Raw genomic sequence first — 23,036 nt, 5'->3', positions numbered from 1 at the left:
AAAACCCCTCAGATCTGAGTCTCCTGAATTCAAGGCATCCTCTAGCATAAGCAGCTGGGAAGGTACAGGTACACAGGCCAAGTCAGCAAGCACCAGCCACTGAGTATTTCCTTCCTACAGAGCAGTTCTCCAACTTAACTATACAGAGGAACTGCATGGAGGGAGAAGTCGTTAAAACACAGATTCCTGAGTCATATTCCCAGATATTCTACTTGAGTGGTTGGGGTGGTGAATACGCATTTCTAAAAAGTTACAAAGATGCTGCTACTGCTGTTAATCTGAAGACCACACTTTGTTCAGGGACAGTGAATTTTCCTGCACTACAACTCCACTTAAGTTATTGAAAGAGCATTTCTTATGCCTTGGCACTGTGCTACATGGGGTAGGACAGCCAAGTGAACTGTTAATCAGGGTATCAAGGCTCTTGATAGGTGAGCACCACAAAGCCCAAAGGAACACAAACGTGTGGGGAACTCTTCATCTTGGGGAGGCAGGAACTGCTCATACATTATTCCTACATTGGCACTCCGAGACCAGCAGTGGTAGTCTTGGGGGAGTCAGACAGCTAATGGTCAAGTCCGTGATCAAAGGTGCCCACTACTCACGATTTTTGTTCCCTGGGGCTTAGGAGTCCCTGTGGCTGGTGTCAGGAGTTGTTTGGCCACAGCCTCTCGCTGGGTTAGGTCCACAGCACTCAAGGCTGTGCGACTGCCATCCTCGTTGATGACCATAGAGGCTCCTGGGTGCACGTTGGGGCCATTGATGACTGCTTGTCTCAGTTCCTGAACATTCCAAGGGGTAACTGGCTGAGGGTAGGTCAGTTTTGTGGCAAAAACCTGGAAGTAGAAATAGATGCGGAAATTCAGGGTAGACAGAAAACATTTGGCTATGTGAACTCCAAATCTAACTCAAGAGGATATGTAACTATTTTCTCTGAAACAGAGACCTTGTTGGCCAAGGCCCTTCACATATGCAAAAGACTTCTATGCCTGAGGCTCCAAAGCTTTAGGTTTAATACCCAGCACAACCACAAGGCAGAGTGAAGCAGTGTCCTGGTTAGAAAAAAAAAAAGTTTGCAAGATGGTGACTTGCAAGCAGCAACTCCAACATGCAGCAGCTTGTGACCGGGGATTCTCTGGATAGGGTTCCAGATGCCAGCATGATGCCGACCAGACTTCCCTGGACAGACAAGCCCACCAATGTGCCCTGGAGCTCCGCTTCCCCAGAGCCCTTCCCCACTAGGGAAAGAGAGAGACAGGCTAGGAGTATGGATTGACCTGTTAACACCCATGTTCAGCGGAGAAGCAACTACAGAAGTCAGACCTTCCACCTTCTGCACCCCATTATGACCCTGGGTTCATACTCCCAGAGGGCTAAAGAATAGGAAAGCTATCAGGGGAGGGGATGGGATACATAGTTCTGGTGGTGGGAATTGTGTGAAGTTGTATCCCTCTTATCCTATGGTTTAGTCAATGTTTCCTTTTTATAAATAAAAAAATTAAATAATAATAAAAAAGAAAGTTTAAAAAAGTAAAGTACCATCTTGCCTGTCTTCTCCAGTCATTTCTCTAGCAGGGACTACCTATCTAAAGAGATAATCTTGTGTTACAGTCTGTACATTAGAATATTTTCCTTGTTGTGGTCCAGGAGGTGGCTCAGCGGATAAAGCATTGGACTCTCAAACATGAGGTCCTGAGTTCGATCCCCAGCAGCACATGTACCAGAGTTATGTCTGGTTCTTTTTCTCTCTCTCTCTCCTCCTATCTTTCTCGTAAATAAATAAAATCTTTAAATAAAAAAAGAATATTTTCCTTATTAATCCATACCAAAACTTCAACATTTCCTCATCCACCAATAAGTTCATAGTCCCCAAAGATGGTAATACCACATGCAACCCCCAATCTCTGCAAATATCATTAACTAAATAATAGTGGTCCTTGCCCCAAGTCCAGAAACGGTGTCAGTAACCTCTTTACTTGCTTGATGTGCAACAAATTTGGTCGATACAAAAGAAAATGCAGTATATAATTTAATGCTAGACCTACAACACACTCAAGGGAAATGAATGCCTTGGTTAAATGAATACTAACTGAATACTTTTGATGATTCAAATTGCACAATGTACATCAATGGCCCTGAAGTTCTGTCTAAAGGATTTTGGTGAACTTTTTAATGTTTCTTTTTTTTAAATTTTATTTATTTATTCCCTTTTGTTTCCCTTGTTTTTTTTAATTGTTGTTGTAGTTATTTTTGATGTCGTCACTGGTGGATAGGACAGAGAGAAATGGAGAGAGTAGGGGGAGACAGAGAAGTGGAGAGAAAGACACCTGCAGACCTGCTTTATCGCCTGTGAAGCGACTGCCCTGCAGGTGGGGAGCCGGGGGCTTGAAGCCGGACCCTTATACCAGTCCTTGTGCTTTGAGCCACCAGCGCTTAACCCGCTGTGCTACTACCTGACTCCCAAGGATTTCGGTGAACTTTATCAAGACTCCACTGGAATGGAACTTTGAGAAAGGCCTTCCCTGCCACCTGCCCTGCACTCCCTGTGGCCTGTCCTGCTGTCTGCCCTACTTTCATTGAAGCAGACTACTAACTGCCAGAGCATATGATGTACTTGCATGTTCACTTGTCCCAGTTTCACATGAGGAACATGCCAGTCTGTTGGGTTCATTGAAAGGAAGAGTCCTAAACTTATTTTACCTCCTTTAGCCCCATAATACCCTTCCACAGGGCCACCTGGAAACATGTTCTGCAAGGAACCAGGCAGCTGCTTCACACACTACATTCTTCAGAGTCCTCAGAGTAAGACTCGCAGGCCAGCAAGGCCGAGGTCTTAGATTAGAGGTCAACAGACAGGTAACTTCAGAGTCCCTCTTTGGGGGACAAGTCATTATCAAATGATTATAGATTCAAGAAAGAAAGGCTGGCAGCTCTGAAGGTAGAAAGAGGCAGCAGCAAAGGTCTCTCCTAAAGGTTGGGACACCCTGGGCATGAAGAAGCCGAGCCAGGTAACCAGTTAAGCACATCTAGTATGAAGCAAGAACCTCCGCAAGGATCAGGATCCGAGCCCCTGCTCCCCACCTGTGGTGATGGGGAGGGGGGCACTTCACAAGCAATGAAACAGCTCTGCAGGTGTCTATCTTTCTCTCTACCCCTTTTATCTTCCTCTACTCTCAATTTCTGTCTTATCCAATTTAAAAAAAAATAGTGGAAAAAAAATGGCCACCAGGAGCAGTGGATTTGTAGTGCCAGCACTGAGCTCCAGTCATAACCCAGGAGCAAGAAAAAAAAAGAAAAAAAAAAAAAAAGCCAAGCCCACAGGGGAAGCTCCTGGGCCTCCTTTCTCAGGGCCTCTGATTCAGGCATGTCACTGCTAGACTTCATCATGCTTTTCCTTGCCATCTGACATGGCTTTGGGATACAAAGACCCATGGTTCCCAGGAGGCAGTGAGCAGAAGACTAAGCATTCTGACTCTTGCTTCCTTAGGCCATGTCCCTGCCTGAGAGAGATGAAGCAGCCAGCACACAGGAGAGGCAACCAGAACACTTGAGCTCCACTCATCACCAGCACTCCCCCGAGAGCACAGAGTGGGCAGCGAATGAGGAAATGAGACACTCTGTGGAGGGAATTAAACCATCTTTATACTACTGATCTCAAGTCCCATTAAGGAGGAATGCGATTAAATGACTCCTGTTAATGAGCACCACAGCTTGAACTAGTGAGGAAGCAAGAGAAAGAGGTTGAATCCCTGAGGAAACACTAATGGGAGGAGAGAGCAAACTGCCCCCCTCCTCACACCCCAAAGAGTTGGGAGGGTGGATAATAAACACACATCTCTCTGGGGGCTCATGCTCCTTCTTTTCCCTGGAAACCAAGGTCGTACAATCTGTTCTGATGCCAGGTAAGGGCATTAGATGGAAATCCCCTCTGTCCACTCTTGTGCATTTGATTGTGGACTAGGAAGGCTTGACGACTAGATCAAGACAGGAAGACATGGGGGCAGAGATATGTAGCCTCTTACATTCTGGTTAACCCTGCTGTCGGCTCAGCTCCCTGGTGACCCCCAAAGTGGTTTTCCTTTTGGGTAGAAGGTGTCTGAATAACTGACATAAAGTGACAGCAATTGTTATCACTGCCTTATATCCCCATACAAGTGGCAACAGCCTACTTCTGTCTCTTCTCCCTAGTCCTCTGGGGCACTGACAGTAGTAAGTAAGGCCCTCTGCACGCACCATGGGAATTCCAATTTCGTTGGTGTTGATGTACATGTCTGGGCAGATGACGGAGCGGGCGGCATAGTCTACTCGCTTTCCCATCATGTGCCTTCGAAATAAGCCTTCCTTCTTCTCCAGGATCTAAATGGGGAGAAAATTCCAGAGAAATCAAACAAGGTCAGGTTTGTTTGTAACTTTCTTATTTCAACATAAACATGTTCACAGTAAATTCACACTTTACCTAATCAATAAGTTCTTGCAAACTGATTTAAGCAAAACAAAACCACTGTTACCATATGGCAAATGATAATAAGCCAGTTCCTTATAGCTTATTTCTGGTCACAAAACATCTAATTAAAGTTCCCCCAAGAAACAACTTGTATTCATTCATGTTTCCCCCCTACTAATGCTAGTTCTGGGTCACAAGTAGATGGAATCTACTCCAGCAGCCTAGAACACAAAGAAGGAACAAACCTGGACAAAATGCACATCCACAGAACAGAGTGCTGGGGGATCATGTGGTAGCACAGTGGGTTAAGCACACATGGTGCAAAGTGCAAGGATCGGCATTAGGATCCAAGTTCGAGCCCCCGGATCCCCACCTGCAGAGGGGTCACTTCACAAGCAGTGAAGTAGGTCTGCAGGTGTCTATCTTTCTCTCCCCCTCTCTTGATTTCTCCCTGTCCTATCCAACAGCATCAGTGGCAACAATAACGACAACAAAATGGGAAAAAAATGGCCTCCAGGAGCAGTGGATTTGTAGTGCAGGCACTGAGCCCCAGCTATAGGCCTAGAGGGAAAAAAAAAAAAAAAAAACCAGTGCTCTCCCTGCCCCTCTCTCTATCTCATATACACACTCAGACTAGGACCACCCAGATATACTACTGAACTTAACATGAAATGGAAGGAAAACAAATTACTAAGAGAAAAATCATTGCAGAAAAAAACAAAAAAATCAATCAAACAAACAAACAAAAAATGCAATCAGTGGCCCTGATGGGAAAGAACTTCATCTTAGCAATAGTTTAGCAAAATGTGGAAGAAAACAATATTATTTGAGGAACTGCTTTTTTCATTTAGCCCTTTCAGCTAGCAAAGAAGGTCCAACTTACTACTCACCTGTCTAATGCCAGGGAATTTTTCCATCATTAATTTGTCCATCTCACTGTCAAACACAATATTGACATGACTTTGTAGGCGAATCCAGATGTTATAAAGTTTGTCTATATGGGACTGGCCAGGCAGCATAGTCAAAAAGGATCGGTCCATAACAAAAGAAGAGTCTTTCTCCTGGTGAGATATAATAAGAGACTGATTATCCATGATGGAAAAAGCCTTAAGAAGGCTGTTTGGTTACCTTTTTTTTTTTTAACATTTTTTTTCATTTATTGGGGGATTAATGTTTTATAGTCGCCAGTAAATAATAGTTTGTACACTATGTCCTCTATCATCCTTTTACAGGACCACTACCCACCCCAGAGTCTTCTACTTTAGTGCAATATATATGTCTTTTATTTTTATTTTATTTATTTATTTATTTTTGCCTTCAGGGTTATCGATGGGGCTTGGTGCCTGCGCTACATATCCACAGCTCCTAGAGGCCATCTTTTTTCCATTGTTATTGTTGTTGGATAGGACACAGAGTTACTGAGAGAGGAGGGGGAGATAGGGAGAAAAAAACATAGACACCTGCAGACCTGTGTCACCACTCACAAAGCAACCCCTCCCCCTGGAGGTGAGGAACCCGGGGCTTGAACCAGGATGCTTGCGCGGTTCTTGGCCTCACACTATGTGCACTTAACCTGGTGCACTACTGCCCTGTCTTTCCTGAGTCCAACTCCAATGAATGATGACATCTGCGCTTTACCTTTATGTCCTCTGAACCCAACAGATCAGTGGCAAAGGGCTAATAAATCAATCTTACCGGTGTGAATCAACAAAACATCAGTGTAAACACAAAACAGAACTTGGACTAGAGTTGGTGTATTGCACCTAAGTAAGGACTTTGGGGCAGAGAGAGGAGAAATGTTCAGGTCCTGGAACATGATGGTGGAAGAGGACCTATACGGAAGCTTAGTGTTATGGGGAAAACTGAGAAATGTCGCCCACGTACCAACTACTGGACTTTAGTGTCAAGTGTAAACCGTTAATCCTACCCCAATTAAGATGGAGGAAAGTGTAGTGACATATTTGGTCGTCTCTCTGGTAGTAAAATAAATTTAAATTTATTTATTCATTTATTTAAAAGATTTATTTTATTATTTATTGAGAGAGGAACAAGTCAGAGAGAACCAAACCAGGGCATCACTGTGGCATACACAATGCTGGGGATTTTTTTGTTTATTTACTAGAACATTGCTCCTTTACGGTGGTGCTAGGGATTGAACCTGGGAATTTGGAGCCTCAGACATGAGTCTTTTTTGTATAACCATTATTCTATCTCCCCAGCCCACTGAACTCAAATTTATAGGTAAGCTCGCTCCTTCCTTCTTTCCTTCCTTCCTTCCTTCCTTCCTTCCTTCCTTCCTTCCTTCCTTCCTTTTTTCTCTTTATTCAGTACACAAGTATTGCCTCATAGCTCTGTCAGGCAAGAGCATAAGCACAAGGCCAGTGAAATAGCTCACATGGATAGAGTGCTGCTTTGCCACGTGTGCTACCTAGTTTCATGTCTGGCACCCGCTGCACTGAAGGAAGCTTCGATGCTGTGATCTCTTTCATACTTTTTCTTCTTGCCTCTTTCAAAAACAAGACAAAACAAAAGCACAGCTACAGTTTAACTGAGCTCTTTGCTTCAGACTCTTCTCCAGATTGCAACAAAAGAAGAGGCAGTCAGAGTGAGGTTTTCTCTGAAGGTTCAATGGTAGAAGGATCTATTCTGCTGTCATGGTTGTTTATAGGATTCAGTGTCTGAAGAACTGCTGCACTGAGGGCCTCAGCTCCTACTTAGTTGCTGCCAAAAGGTTACCTTCAATTATTTTGCCCCACACCGTAGCTTGTTTCATCAAAATATGCAAATAGAGAAGCAAATGGAAGAATCTGCTACAAACAGATTCCTTTAGTTTTATGTGGCAGCAATAGGGCTCACACATGAGTGATACCACAGCTCCTGGGCCAACTTTTTTCTTTTTCTTTCTTTTTCATAATAACAAACAAAAAAAAAAACCACCTGGAGGTGGCACAATAAGTAGGACACTAGACCTGAGAACATGAGGTAGCAAGCTCAATTCTCAGCATCCTATGCACCAGAATGGGGCTCTGGTTCTGCCTCCCTCCTCCAGTCTTGTGATAATAAAAAAGTAAATAAATAAATAAGACCTTTAAAAAAAGTTAGGCTGGGGGAGGGGGGAATAGCATAATGGTTATGTAAAGACTCTCAGGCCTGAGGCTCCAAGGTCCCAGGTTCTATTCCTCAGCAACAATAAGCCAGAACTGAGTAGTGCTCTAGTTTAAAAAAAAAAAAAAGTATATATATGGGTTGAATGGACAGAAAGCAGAAGAGATGTTATAGCACCACTTCTCCATCCATGAAGCTTCCCCTAGAACCACGGTGTTCTGTGTTGTGACAGGACTTGAACACTGGGCCTTCCACATGGTAAGTCATAGGTACTCCCTGGTATGCTATCTCCCTGCCCCAACAGGCTCTTTTCTAAAGGAAGCTTCTCAAGTTTCTTAATATCTAATTCTCAAAGCAAACCTAGAAATTCTTCCCACATCAATAGTTTTATGAAACTCTGCAGTCCCGCCAGCTAAGCAATCCTCATATGGAGCTTCAGCTTTATTTGTGGTTTTAGAAAAAGTCGATCCAAATCGTTTATGAAAATGCTGGTGGGACAACTTGTTAAAGATGGCATTTGATTTTCTTTGCCATGAATTAAGATGTAGGTCTCTCTACTACTTCCATATAGCAAGTTACTGACAAACTGCCAAGCTTTATGAGAATACTTAACCGATTTTATTATTTTATTTATTTATTTATTCCCTTTTATCAGCCTTGTTAGTTTATTGATGTTGTCGTTGTTGGTTAGGACAGAGAGAAATGGAGAGAGGAGGAGGGGAAGAGAGGAGGGGGAGAGAAAGACAGACATCTGCAGACCTGCTTCACTAACTGTGAAGTGACTCCCCTGCAGGAGCCTGGGGCTCTAACCAGACCCCCACTTTTGGGGTAGGGAGAGGGGTATGGGGAGCTGCTTTATAAGCAGTGAAGAAAAGGCTGCAGGTATCTCTCTCCCTCTGTTTCCCTCTTCCCTCAATTTCTCTCTATCCCATGACATAAAATAAAATTAAAGGGAAAAAAATCACTGCTGGGAGCAGTAAATTCATGGTGTAGCCACAAGCCTTAGTTATAACCCTAGTGACAAAAAAAAAGACAGAAAAAGAAAGGGAAAGCCACCACGACCACAGCATTGATTGAAGTCTTTACCAAATGTCGTGGGGGCTTGAACTTGCATGGCAGAGCAAGTGCACTATCCAGAAGGGCTATTTTGTTTTGTATGTGCATACCACCAAAGACTTTTTTTTTCCTGAAGTATACTTATACTCATAGACCAGAAAGCTTAAACAAACAAAACCAAAGAAACACCAAAGTAGAAGGACTGGATCTAAGTCAGAGCACAAATGTCCAAGTCAGGCAGTGGCGCCACCTGGTGATGGTGGTGAGGTTGGTCCCAGCAGATAGAATTTAAGAGTCCTCTATACAAGGTTGAAAGGATACCTATCTATTTACAAATAATTAAAAATAAGAGAGGAAGGAAGGAAGGAAGGGAGGGAGGGAGGAAGGAAGGAAAGAAGGAAGGAAGGAAGGAAGGAAGGAAGGAAACAAGGAAGGAAGGGGAAATAAATCTTAGAGCTGGGTAATTCCTCAGTAAGCTTTCTGAGTGTTCATCTTTTTTAAAAATATTGATTTATCTCCTTTTTGTTGTCCTTGATGTTTTTATTGTTGTTGTTGTCATTGTTGGATAGGACAGAGAGAAACGGGAGAGAGGAGGGGAAGACAGAGAGGGAGAGATAAGACCTTGCAGACCTGCTTCACTGCCTGTGAGAAGAGACTCCCCTGCAGGTGGGGAGCCGGGGGCTCGAACTGGGATCCTCACGCCGGTGTTTGTGCTTTTCACCACCCGTGCTTAACCCGCTGTGCTACCGCCCGACTCCCCTGAGTGACCGTCTTTATAGCCACTGAAGACCCAGCATGCTGAAGGGGTAAGAGAATTGTTTCTCAAAACAATAAAACTAAATTCTACTTCACCAATTGCTCAGAATGAAGCTAAGGCCTTATAGTCCTATTCTGAGAAATTCTGAGAATTTACAGCTGTCTTCCTCATGTCAATGTCCCGATACTGGAGGTTTTTAATGAGATAAATAAATAAGGGACCGGGCAATAGCACACCTGGTTAAGTGTATATCACAATGTGTGAGGACTCAAGTTCAAGCCATCTGCAGGGTTGTGAAGCAGGGCTGCTGCAGGTGTCTCTCAGTCTCTTGCCCTCTCTATCACCCCCTCCCCTCTCAATTTTCTCTTTGTCTCTATCCAATAACAAATAAATAGCACTTTTAAATAAATAAGTAAATAAATAAATGCAGCTGGGTGATATGGATTCTAATACTGTCACATGGAAGGGACACTCTTATTAGAATCTGAGGGAAGCAGCATGTTCTTTCCAGAGCTGTCATTAAGTCCAGTGAGGTCAGGTGACTGAGAAAAACCAAAATGTAAAGTTTCACCACAATCTCTAAAATCGTTATAGTGGAAGAATCATGAAATCAAGGAAACTCAATCCCAGTCACCCAAAAGACATTATACCCTGCCATGCTCAGATTATACACTCTCCCTGACAGTGCCTAGGTCCCCTAGTCTGAGAGCTCATATACAACAGTACAGAATTCGCAACCAGTATTTCCCAGCACCTCAAGTTCCCTATCTACACTGCTGGAAGCTAGAACTAAATGTGTACACTTATGGTACGAGGTCCAAGGCAAATCTAACCTTATCTGTGGCAGATTCTGCCACCTCAGTTGGCAACTTCTGTTCATGAGCCATCAATGCCAGAAGCTTTCGGATCAGAACTATGTCCTTCATGACAGCTTGCAAGTTCACTGTTTGGCCATTGGTAAACATCTGGTCTCCCAAGCGATTAACAGGGCGGTACCTGCAAAGAGAGACATGGAATCAAGGAATATTTAGCTTGGGCGATAAGCATGTTCTTTAACCTTTCACCTAAAACAACTATAACCAACTCATACTTCACAATTTGGGGGGGGGGGTTGTTTTTGTTTTGTTTTGTTTCAGTAGGGCTCCCCTGCTCCAGGCTGACTTTTCAGATAGAAAGACAGAGACTGACATAGGCAGAGAGAAAGACAATATAGCTTTCTTGAGTGCAAAGGGGGTTGCAGTTGAACCTGGGTTGCACACATGACAAAGAAAAGGCACTGGGGCCAGGTGGTGGCACACCTGGTTAAATACGCAAGGAACTGGGTTCAAGCCCCTGGACCCCACCTGCAGGGGAAAGCTTCATGATAGTGAAGTAGGACTCCAAGTATCTCCCTGTCTCTTTCCCTCTCTATCTCCTCCTCCCCTCTAAATTTCTCTGTCTCTACCCAATAATAAAAAAATATATTTTTTTAAGTATTTATTTTATTTTTGAGAGAGATGCAGAGAGAGAAAGACATGGAGAGAAACACCAGAGCCCTGCTCAGCTCTGGCTTATGGTGCTGCGCGGGGCGGGGGGGGGATTAAACCTTGGACTTCGGAGCCTCAGGCATGAGTCTCTTTGCATGACCAGTATGCCATCTACCCCTGCCCAAAAACAATACATTTAAGGAAAAATAATAATAATACAAAAAAGAACATCCTGTCAGAAACAGGATGAATATGGGATGACCTCACTCACAGACAGAAGATGAAAAACAAGATCAGAAGAGAAAACACTAAGCAGAACCTGGACTGGAGTTGGTGTATTGCACCAAAGTAAAAGACTCCGGGGTGGGGAGTGGGGGTGTTCAGGTCCTGGAACATGATGGCAGAGGAGGACTTAGTGGGGGTTGAATTGTTATCTGGAACACTGGGAAATGTTATGCCTGTACAAACTACTGTGCTTTGCTGTCAACTGCAAACCATTAATCCCCTAATATACATGTATATCTTCACTACCTGCTGCCGGGAACCACTGGAGCCGTATTTCTCATTGTCAACTCTTCCATCCTTCCCCAGAGGTCACTGTTCACTCAACTGACTCTTCTCAAGTGAAATAAAATCAGAAGGCATTACCTTGAGGGTGGCACCACCAAGAAATCCAGAAAGAACATACTGGGATTGAATCCAGACTCCATGCCAACATCCGCCAGTCCCAAAAAAAGGTAATTCAGAAAGAATCCTGTGTATTTGAAATAAACCAAAGAGATCATTTAAATGCTTATGTAAGGGCATCAAGTGACAAAGAAGGGAATATACAACAGTAAGTAGAAGAAACTGGCTGGGTTGTTTTTTTTCCCCAGAGCACTGCTCAGTTCTGGCATAAGGTGGTTCAGGGGATTGAACCTGGGACTTTCGAGCCTCAGGCATGAAAGTTTCTTTACATGACCATTGTTATCTACCCCTGCCCCATTTTTTTCTTTGTAAGAATGAGTAAAAATGGTAAATTTCTGGGTATTTAGTGTATATACATGTGATACGATGCACTACAGATAAGCAGTAAGAGACAACAGGGGTTAAGAGTGGGAAACAAAAATTTTCACAAGTGTTTTTTATCACTGTCCGGTAGGGATAAAGGCGTGCATGTGCACACAGGCGCACACCTCTGGTATTTACTTAAAGTAAGAGAGAAGAGAGCAGGGATATGTCTCAAAATGTAGAGCATGGGACCTGCATGCTGGAGGATCACAGCTCAATTTCTGGTGTTTTGGTTTCTATTTCTTTCTCTCTTCTGTAAAAATCTCTATCTCACATGAAATAAAATCAATAAAGATCCTATTTAAATTATTAAATCAAAGAGGGCCAGAAGACAGCTCAGCCACTAGAGAATACACCTTACTTTGTGTGAGGCCCTGGGCTTGAGTTCTAGCACCACATAGAAGTATTTCTGGACAGCAGTGGGAGACACCAACATGGACAATAGAACAGTGCTATGGTCTCTCCTCTGTCTTTCCTCAAAAAAAAGTAAGGAATAGGGAGTCGGGCGGTAGCACAGCGGGATAAGCGCAGGTGGCACAAAGCACAAGGACCGGCATAAGGATCCCAGTTCAAGCCCCCGGCTCCCCACCTGCTGGGGAGTAAGCAGTGAAGCAGGTCTGCAGGTGTCTTTCTCTCCCCCTCTGTCTTCCCCTCCTCTTTCCATTTCTCTCTGTCTTATGCAACAATGATGACATCAATAACAACAACAATAATAACTACAATAATAAAAAACAAGGGCAACAAAAAGGAATAAATAAATAAATATTTTTTTAAAAAGTAAGAAATAAGGGACTGAGTGGTGGCACAGCCAATAGTGCATACACATCACCATGCACAAGGACCTGGGTTCAGGACCCCATTCCCCACCTGAGTAATTTGACAAGCATTGAAGCAGTATTCCAGATATTCTTTCTCCCTTTTTCTTTTTTTAAAGGTATTTTATTTATTTTATTTTTGAGAGAGATGCAGAGAAAGACACACAGAGAAACACCAGAGCACTGCTCAGCTCTGGCTTATGGTGGTGGTGGCGGTGTGGACTGAACCTGGGACTCTGGAGCCTCAGGCATGAGAGTCTTTTTGCATAACCATTATGCTATCTACACCCTATCTTTCTCCCTCTTTATCTCCATCCTCCCCACTTAATTTCCTTCTATTCTATAAAAAGGAGGTAGGAAGGGAGACAGAAAAAGGAAGGAAGGAAGGAAGGAAGGAAGGAAGGAAGGAAGGAAGGAAGGGGAGGGGAGAAAAAGGGGAAAAAATGTTCCTGGGAGTGGTAGATTAATTGTGCAGGTATTGAGTCCCACTGATAAACCTGGTGGTAATTAAAGAGAGAAAAAAAGGTAAAGAATAGAAATCTGGGAGGTTGGAGCCCAAACTCTCTGGCAGCTGGATGAAACAAGAGTGTGGAAGCACGGAAGGAAGGCTCTGTATCCATTCTGGGGGCTCATGGTGGAGAAGAGGCACAGAGCACTCCCAGAATGGGCCTTTTGCCGTGCCGTAAGCACAAGTTGTATTGGAAAAAAAAAAAGAATAGAAATCTGGGCCAGGAAGGCAGCTTGGCAATATTGTTCATGTGTGAGGTCCAGAGATGACTCTCCAGTACTGTATTAAAAAAAAAAAAAAAACAGGGATAGCATAATGGTTATGCAGAGACACTCATGCCTGAGGCTCCAAGGTCCTAGGTTCAATCATCCACACCACCATAAAGTAGACCTGAGTAGTGCACTAGTAAAAAAAAAAAAAAAAAAAAAGTTTAAAAACAAGAAACTCTCCAAGTAATAAACTACCAAGAAAAGCTCTTCTGGGAATCAAAGTTTCTGGTGACCTAAGAAAAATAATTCTATGAGCTTTGGAGGTGGTGTGGTGAGTGGAGAGCTGGACTTGGGAGCATAATTCAATCCCAGGAACTGCATGTGTGCCAAACTGATGCTCTGGTTCTTTCTCCTTCTCTATCTTGTGTTAATAAATAAATACATTTTAAAAAAAACTATGAGAGAATGAATAAATATTTGATGGTCTATTAAAGAATCAATTACATTAATCTAAGTCCCTCCCCATCAGCATCATATATCTGTTCAGCAGCATTTTTATTTTTATTACATGGCAGTTGCATTCAGTATTCCAGAATGTGCTCTCAGAACTTGGGTGCCATGAGAACTTGCATATACTTTTTGGTTTTATTATATATTTGAAAGGGTATAAAAGATGGCTTATTTTGGAAGGGCGTTAGAAATATGTAAAAATCGGGAGTCGGGCTGTAGTGCAGCAGATTAAGCGCAGGTGGCGTAAAGCACAAGGACCGGCATAAGGATCCCGGTTCGAACCCCGGCTCTCCACCTGCAGGGGAGTCACTTCACAGACGGTGAAGCAGGTCTGCAGGTGTCTATCTTTCTCTCCTCCTCTCTGTCTTCCCCTCCTCTCTCCATTTCTCTCTGTCCTATCCAACAATGACAACAATAATAACTACAACAATAAAACAACAAGGGCAACAAAAGGGAATAAATAAAATAAATATTAATTAGAAAAAAAAAGAAATACGTAAAAATCCAAATTGAAAAAAAAAAGTATACTAGGATTTATGTTTCAGGTTATAATAGAAGGAGTTCCCAAAAACCACTAAAAAGAGTTCCATTTGTAAACATTTAAAGATGAGTTATCACTGAACCTTTTTGGAAAATGTGGTACTGTACACAAAGAGAGCATGTGCAGCTGTCACTTAGTGACAAGGCAGTTTCACTAGCGTTCATGGTCCCCCTCTCTATATTAATGACACTGTAACCTGAGACCTGCCCCAGCCATATGGATTGATTTCAAAAGAGATAGAACAATTCTAACTTGGGGAAAAAATAAAAATACTAAGGCATGTAAATTAAAGGGGATTTCCAGGCACTCAGATCCAAGAGAAGATAAAGGGTAACTTCTTTGGTTTGGCACAGTACCTTCATTCTTCCAAAGAGCTGTAAGATGCTCCCGGGCACTGCTGGGTGTCAGATACCCTCGTCTTCCTAACTGAGCTTCCTCAATTCCTGGAGTAAAGAGAAGGGATCAAAGCACAGTAAGTCAACAACTAGCACTCTTTTTGTAATGGGATTTATCAATTCCTGTTAAGTCTGCAATCTGACCACAAAAATCAGTCTCAAAAACAGCACATTCTCAGTTCTGGACTCCTTATCCTCACTCCCCAAATCTAATTCCTAACATAATGAAAACAATAGCTGGTAAGACAGTTCAATGGGCAGAGCACTGGGGATAAGTGTGAGGCCTGAGGTTGGCCTCCAGTGGTGCTTGGGTCTCTCTCTCCTGAAATAAACAAACATATTTAATGAAAAGATTACAAAATAACTACTACATAAAAATATGCAAAAAAACCGGTTCACCACATTTTATATACTTTTCCCCCATCTATTTTATGTGTGCTACTTTGCTCATTCATTATTACCTTATTTTCATTTATTTTATTTACTTATTTTTGTAATAGAGCACTGCTTATCTCTGGCTTATGGTGGTGCTGGGGCTTGAACTTGGGAGCTCTGGAACCTCAGACATAACAATCTTTTCACATACCCATTATGCCATTTCCCCAATAATCCACATTCAGTGTGATCTCATCATACTCTTGTGGCTGCACATCTGTGTTTACCCCAATTCTTTATTATTAGAAAGGTCATGGGAGTATAATCATGGTTAAATGAATGTATACATTTTTATGGGAAGGTATATATTTGGCTTCTCATTATAAATACCATGCTGGGGAGTTGGGCTGTAGCACAGTGGGTTAAGCGCATGTGGCGCAAAGCGCAAGGACCCAAGTAAGGATCCTGGTTTGAGCCCCTGGCTCCCCACCTGCAGGGGAGTGGCTTCACAGGTGGTGAAGCAGGTCTGCAGGTGTCTATCTTTCTCTCTCCCTCTGTCTTCCCCTCCTCTCTCCATTTCTCTCTGTCCTATCCAACAACAACGACATCAATAACAACAGCAATAAAAAATAACAAGGGCAACAAAAAGGAAAATAAATATATATAAAAAATTTACTTAAAAAAAAATACCATGGTCTGGGAGGTGGCACAGTGGCTAAGGCACTAGACTCTCAAGCATGAGGTCCTGAGTTCGATCTCTGACAGCACATGTGCCAGAGTGATCTCTGGTTCTTTCTCTCTCTCCTATCTTTCTCACTAATAAATAAATCAAATCTTTAAAAATATATATATCATACTGGTGAGTAAAAGAGATGGCTCAGCAGAAGAGCTTGTGCCTTCCATGTGTGAGGCTCTCGGTTCCAACTTTGGCACTACATGAGAACAACACGACAAATCAAGGTAGAACTCCAAAGACTGTATTCTGGACTGTCTGCCTTTCTCTCATAAAATACTTGAATTTTAACCACTATCAAGCCAGTGTGTGAAAGTAGATTAATTTTGGTTTTTTTTTTTTTTTTGCCTCCAGGGTTATCACTGGGGCTCCGAATCCCCTGCTCCTGGAGGCTATTTTTTCACTCTTGTTGTCTTTGTTGTTTATCGTTGTTATTGTTGCCACTGACATTGTTGTTGGATAAGACAGAGAGAAATCGAGAGGGGAGGGGAAGGCAGAGAGAGGGACAGAAAAGTAGATACCTGCAGACCTGCTTCACCACTCAAACCGGGATTCTTAACGCTGGTCCTTGCAATTTGCGCCATGTGCACTTAGCCTGCTGCGCTACCGCCCGGCCCCCCTGGAACACTGTCAGTTCTCACCAGAGTAAGTCAGAAAATCAGACTTGGGGTTGTCATTCAGGCGGCAAGATTGCTAAGTAAAGTGGCCAATTACCTTCAAAAATGTCAACTTCTTCTGGAACACATTCACTGAAATTAAGTATTGCTCACTTTTCATGCACTCATGAGGACAAGAAACCTAGTCTTTGTTCCTAAGATACAACAGTGCCTAGCACATAACAGTATTAAATACTGTATTAAATACATGTGTTCAAAATATCCTAAGACAACCTAAGTCTAGGATAATTCACTGTTGAGGTTGTTGATTATTAATCATTAAACAAATGCAAACAGACTTGCTAAATGCAGCATAGTATCCTGACTTGACCTGGAGAGCAGAAAGGATATTACTGGAAAAAATACTGGAAATTCAAGTAAAATATACAGTTCATTTAGTACTAGTGTACCAATGTTAATATCTTGGTTTTGATAAATGCACCACAGTGATCTCAGATGTTTCATTAACGCAACTGAATAAAAAATAGAAACTTTCTGTATTAATCTTTGCAATACCTCTATAAATCTAAAATAAAAAGATTTATTTAAACATAAAAAGATTTACTATGGCCTGAATGTTTATGTCCTCCTCATATACTTCATGTGCTGAAATTGTAACCCCAAAGGTGATGGGGTGGATCCTTTGGGAGGTGATTAAGTTACAAGGTCAGGGATGTGAGGGCGATCTGGCTGTGACATCTGTCACCCCATAGATCGCCAGGGTTGATTCGGCTGATCTGGCTGGCTAGGCGGGTGTCCCTTTCCTCCCTCACCGCTCCATGTGCGTCCCTCCCGAAGCCGTTCATATTCTTAAGCTTTTAGTAAGGCGTGGTGACAAAAATATGGCACACTTTTCACATGAAGTTTCTTCATCTTTAGGAGATGGGTTTTATTATTTGCTATAGAATTGGAAACTGAAGCTCCAAGGAGTGACCTGCTTGCTCTAAGCAACTCTGTATAATCACCCAAGAAAGGTGTCAGTAGTAGGCTAAGCTTTCCCCACCCTGGTATACTGGCTGTATGACAACAAATGAACAGTTAGCATCTACAGAGCATGAACACAACATAGCAGATAATGGTCTTGATACTTCAAAAGGACAAACAAAAAAATGTTTAAACAAAACTGGTATGCCAAAATAAAGAATAGTAAGTCAATCTCAAATTTTCCCCCAAGTACCATCACAGGCAGAGGCAAGTTGAACAAATATTTTCCCCTAGAGGTCTTAGTAGAGACACAGGAGTAGCCTGTGGTCAACACAATAATGTATATTTCTAACTTTTTTACTGGGGGGATTAGTGGGTTACAGTCCACAGTAAATAGTTGTTGGTTTATGTATAAATTTGTTTTCTGAAAAACACTCTAACCCCACAGCCTGGGTCCTTCTCCACTGTCGTGACACACTAATATTTTTATAATGCTTAATGTTTCTTACTTTACTTCAAAATAAATCCACATCTGCTTGACAATAAAGTGGTTCTAAACACTTGCCAAGTAAATTTCTGAACGTTTCCCCTTAACAATCCTGCACAAAAACAACCACTTGATGCAAGAGGCTTGTTCAGTCTTTGGGACTGCCTCAAAATACTGCCCAGTTACATGAGACGGGGACTAGGCACTCAGCAGGGTCCCCTTGGTCCCTAACAATCATGGTCACTGACCCTCTGTTGGCCCACCTCAAACGGGCAGCTGAGAAATACGTGGCACAGAAGACCTACAAGGACACTGCCACTGTACCTGGAGATTCTGAGTCCTTCTGGTCAGTTTTCTTGTGCACCATGGATGGATATGTAACTGTCAGTTTACTATTGTGCTCCTTTCGAACAACTGACCGTCCAGTCCTAGAACATGAAGACAAGTGTGACTGAGCTGAGAAAAATCCCTAGGAAACATTTACTAATTGCTGGCCAGAGGTTTCACCTGGAGGACGGCAAAGGCACAGTCCAATTACTCACTTGCAATGGGGACACCGCTTAGCAGTCATATGTGCCTTCCAAAAGTTGGCAATGAGTTTGCTCCTGCTCTCACAAACATTTTTCACCTGCTAAAAAATAAAATAAAATGAAAAAAATCGCTTCCCCAGAGACCCACGCTACTAGGGAAAGAGAGAGGCAGACTGGGAGTATGGACCGACCAGTCAACGCCCATGTTCAGCGGGGAAGCAATTACAGAAGCCAGACCTTCTACAACCCACAATGACCCTGGGTCCATGCTCCCAGAGGGATAGAGAGTGGGAAAGCTATCAGGGGAGGGGGTGGGATATGGAGATTGGGTGGTGGGAACTGTGTGGAATTGTACCCCTCCTACCCTATGGTTTTGTTAATCCTTTCTTAAATAAAAAATAAAAAAATAAAATTTTTAAAAAATGAAAAAATAAGTCAATGATTTTATGAGAACCATAGCCTGTGTGTCAGAACTTTGGTGAAATGTGATGTGGTAGAACTAAACCCCTATAATCTGATCAACCATTTTAAAATTACCAATAATAATTACACACACACACATATATTTATCATAGCAAAAACAAAATAAAAACAAATAACAACAAACACTCAATGAATCCCCAAGCAACACTTTAAACAGGGAGGGGGGAAATAGCATAATGGTTATACAAAGAAACTCTGATGCCTGAGGCTCTGAAGTCCCAGGTTCAGTCCCCCGCATCACCATAAACAAGAGCTGAGCAGTGCTCTGGTAAAAAAATAAAAAATAAAATAAAATACTTTAAAGAGAATCTAGTATGTATTTAGTTTGTGGCTTTCACTTTTTTTTATTATTATTTATTTATTTTTTTATTTAAGAAAGGATTAATTAACAAAACCATAGGGTAGGAGGGGTACAACTCCACACAATTCCCACCACCCAATCTCCATATCCCACCCCCTCCCCCGATAGCTTTCCCATTCTTTATCCCTCTGGGAGCATGGACCCAGGGTCATTGAGGGTTGCAGAAGGTAGAAGGTCTGGCTTCTGTAATTGCTTCCTCGCTGAACATGGGCGTTGACTGGTCGTTCCATACTCCCAGTCTGCCTCTCTCTTTCCCTAGTAGGGTGGGTCTCTGGGGAAGCTGAGCTCCAGGACACATTGGTGGGGTCTTCAATCCAGGGAAGTCTGGCCGGCATCCTGATGACACCTGGAACCTGGTGACTAAAAAGAGAGTTAACATACAATGGCTTTCACTTTTTGAAAAATCAGAGGAAACAGTCTCTACCTCCATACCACTTCTGTTTTTGGTTTGTCACCAGGGTTTCACCTAGCTGACCTTTTTCCGAGAAGACAGGCATAGAGAAAGGAAAGGAAGCCCCAGCGCAGACGCTTCCACCAGTCTGGTAGAGACTGGGCTCAAACTAGGGTCTCATACAAAGGAAAGGAGTGCACTATCCATGTGAGCTTTCTGCTGGCCCTCCTCTTTCTTTCTTCCTTACTATCGCACTGCTCAGCTCTGATTTATGGTGGTGCCAGGGATTGAACCAGGGACTCTGGAGCCTGAGACATAAGAGTCCTTTGCATAACCATTATGCTATCTACACCCTCCCTTCCCTTTCTTTAACAAAATTTTCAACAGAACTCTAGTGAAGCTAGCCTTGGCAATTAAGAAATTAGTAGTCTTTTTTTTTTTTTTTCATTATGGATGGGGCGGGGTAGGAAGCATAATGGATATGCAAACAGATTTTCATGCCTGAGGCTCTGAGGTTCAAGGTTCAACTCCACTATCAGCTGGAGTGTTCTGGGTTTAAAAAAGAGAGAGGGAGTCAGGCATAGAGCAGGAGGTTAAGCGCACGTGGTGCAAAGCGTAAGGACCTCGGTTGAAGCCTCTGGCTCCCCACCTGCAGGGTAGTCGCTTCACAAGGGTGAAGCAGGTCTGCAGGTGTCTGTCTATCTTTCACTCCTCCTCTCTCCATTTCTATCTGTCCTATCCAACAACGACAACAATAATAACTACAACAATAAAAAACAAGGGCAACAAAAGGGAATAATAAATATTTTTTTTTAAAAAGAGAGATTATAAATGTTGTGGGGGATCTGGAATATAGTACTAACTTTACAACTGCCAATTAAGTTAAAACCTCGCTGGAAGCCAGAAAGATGGTTAATTGGTTAGGACACATGCCTTGTAAGGTGTGTGGCTCAGGTTCAAGCCCCTAATACTACATAGGAGAACCATGGGCACTGAGGGAAACTCTCTTCTTATCTATTTGGATGAAGAAAGAGGTTCAGGAGTAAATTAAAAATAAATAAAACAGAGAGTCATGTGGTGGCACAGTGGATTAAGCACACGTGACACAAAGCGCAAGGACGGTGTAAGGATCCCGGTTCAAGCCCCTGGCTCCCCACCTCAGGGGAGTCGCTTCACAAGCAGTGAAGCATGCTGGTCTGAGGTGTCTGCCTTTCTCTCCCCGTCTCTGTCTTCCCCTCCCCTCTCCATTTCTCTCTGTCCTATCCAACAACGACATCAATAACCACAACAGTGTTAAACAACAAGGGCAACAAGGGAAAATAAATAAAGATAAAAACTTTAAAAATAAATAAAATAAAACCTCTCTTGATACTGCTAGTATACTTTCCCTTCTGTTGCCCTTAGTTGGAAGTCTAGGGTTAGAGGAGAGGCATAGCTAGTAGTTTGTATGAGTGTTTCTGAGCCCAGCAGCAAATGACAACCATCTGGGAACTTTTGTAACCTCCACTGAGGACCACTTAAGAGTTATTTTTTAAAATTATCTTTATTTATTTATTGGATAGACAGTCAGAAGTCAAGAGGGAGGGGGAGACAGAGAGGGAGAGAGTCAGAGAGACACCTGCAGCCCTGCTTCACCGCTTGTGAAGCTCTCCCTCGGCAGGTGGGGACCGGGGGCTCAAACCCAAGTCCTTTCGCATTGTGGCAAATATGCTCAACCAGGTGTGCCACCACCCAGCCCCAAGAGTTATTGTTTTCTCCCCACACACCAGACACTTATCTTTCCCATCTTTAAATATAACTTACTTATTTAAAAGAGTAGGAGAGAGAACAATAACATCGCTCTAGCACATGTAATACTGAGTATCCAACTGAGAACCTCAAGCTTGAGAGTCCAACATCTCATCTACTATGCCACCCCTCAGGCTACACTGAGCCTGTTTAAAAATAAAAAAATGGGAGTCCAGCAGTAGCACAGCAGCTTAAGCACATGTGGCACAAAGCCCAAGGACCCCCACCTGGAGTAAGGATCCCGGTTCAAGCCTCCGACTCCCCACATGCAGGAGAGTCGCTTCACAGGCGGTGAAGCAGGTCTGCAGGTGTCTGTCATTCTCTCCCCCTCTGTTTTCCCCTCCCCTCTCCATTTCTCTGTCCTAACAACGACAACTTTAAATAACAACAACAACTACAACAACCAAAAGGGGAACAAAAGGGAAAATAAATAAATATAAAAAATACAAATAAATCATATATATATATATATATATATATATATATATACACACACACACACACATATATATATATGAAATGGGGGGGAGACAGGAACCTCATTGTAGCCCATGTGACGGTGGGGATTGAACCAGGGAGTTCACCTTTTAGAGCTCAAAGCTACATCCACTGTACTCCTTCCCAAGCAGCTGAATTTGTTTATCTTAGCACAAGATGCAAGAAATGTTGAATGTTATTCCCTTCCACAAATCCTACAGCAACCAAAACTATTACCTGTTTTCTCTAAAAGTATGTATTTACTCGATAAACAAACTCTTGCCATTCCTCTAACTCGGTTATATCTGAATTTTGTTTTTACATATAGGGCTCAGGCAGTGGTGCGCCTGGTTGAGTGTACATGTTACAATGCATGAAGACCCAGATTCAAGCCCCCAGCCCCCAGTATAGGAAGGAAGCTTCACAAGCGGTGGCGTCATGATGCAGGTTTCTCTCTCTCTCCGCCTCTCCCTCTCTATACACCCTTCTCTCTGTAAATTCTATCTCTATGCAATAAATAGTTTTTTTTTAAAAAAATAGTTAAAAAATTATTTACTTGTTAATGAAAGATAGCTTGATGTCTGAGGTTCTAAGATTCCAGCTTCAATCCCCAGCACCACATCCCAATTAAGTTAGAATCCTGGGTTTGAAGTATGCACATGAGTTGAATTGTATTTCAAGAATAGAATTACAGAGGGTTGGGCAGTGGTACACATAGTAGAGTTTATGTTACAATGTACAAAAACCCAGCCCACTTTGTACTGTGTGCGCTTAACCAGGTGTGTAAAGCCAGTACACAAAGTGGGCTGGGGAGATATCAATAACATTATAGTTATGCATACAACTTTAACGAGCTTTGCGTTCCCAGCTTTAATCCTCAGCACCACCATAAACCAGAACTGAGGAGTGTTATGCAGAGGGTAACTGTGAAACTTGTGCTAAAACCAGGGTATTTTAGAAAAGGAAACAGGTAAC

At 42.7% G+C, this 23,036-nt stretch overlaps 1 protein-coding gene across 2 annotated transcripts in view; it reads right to left on the bottom strand.

Moving 5' to 3' along the window:
- Nucleotides 1-23,036, bottom strand: part of POLR1A (RNA polymerase I subunit A) — an 83,229-nt gene that overhangs the window by 51,558 nt on the left and 8,635 nt on the right. Inside the window, exons 5-12 of one of the 2 annotated variants that reach the window (XM_060187313.1) lie at nt 18,574-18,662; nt 18,356-18,459; nt 14,818-14,904; nt 11,477-11,582; nt 10,196-10,358; nt 5,335-5,505; nt 4,234-4,356; nt 606-836 (exon numbers count right to left, since the gene is read on the bottom strand). In XM_060187313.1, the coding sequence (XP_060043296.1) occupies nt 606-836; nt 4,234-4,356; nt 5,335-5,505; nt 10,196-10,358; nt 11,477-11,582; nt 14,818-14,904; nt 18,356-18,459; nt 18,574-18,662 (1,074 nt within the window). The remainder of the gene's footprint in view (nt 1-605; nt 837-4,233; nt 4,357-5,334; nt 5,506-10,195; nt 10,359-11,476; nt 11,583-14,817; nt 14,905-18,355; nt 18,460-18,573; nt 18,663-23,036) is intronic. The other variant, XM_060187314.1, reaches the window with a different exon arrangement.

This window comes from Erinaceus europaeus, chromosome 3 (assembly GCF_950295315.1).
Source record: "Erinaceus europaeus chromosome 3, mEriEur2.1, whole genome shotgun sequence".
Lineage (NCBI taxonomy): Eukaryota > Metazoa > Chordata > Mammalia > Eulipotyphla > Erinaceidae > Erinaceus > Erinaceus europaeus.
This window is presented reverse-complemented; position numbering and strand designations above follow the sequence as displayed.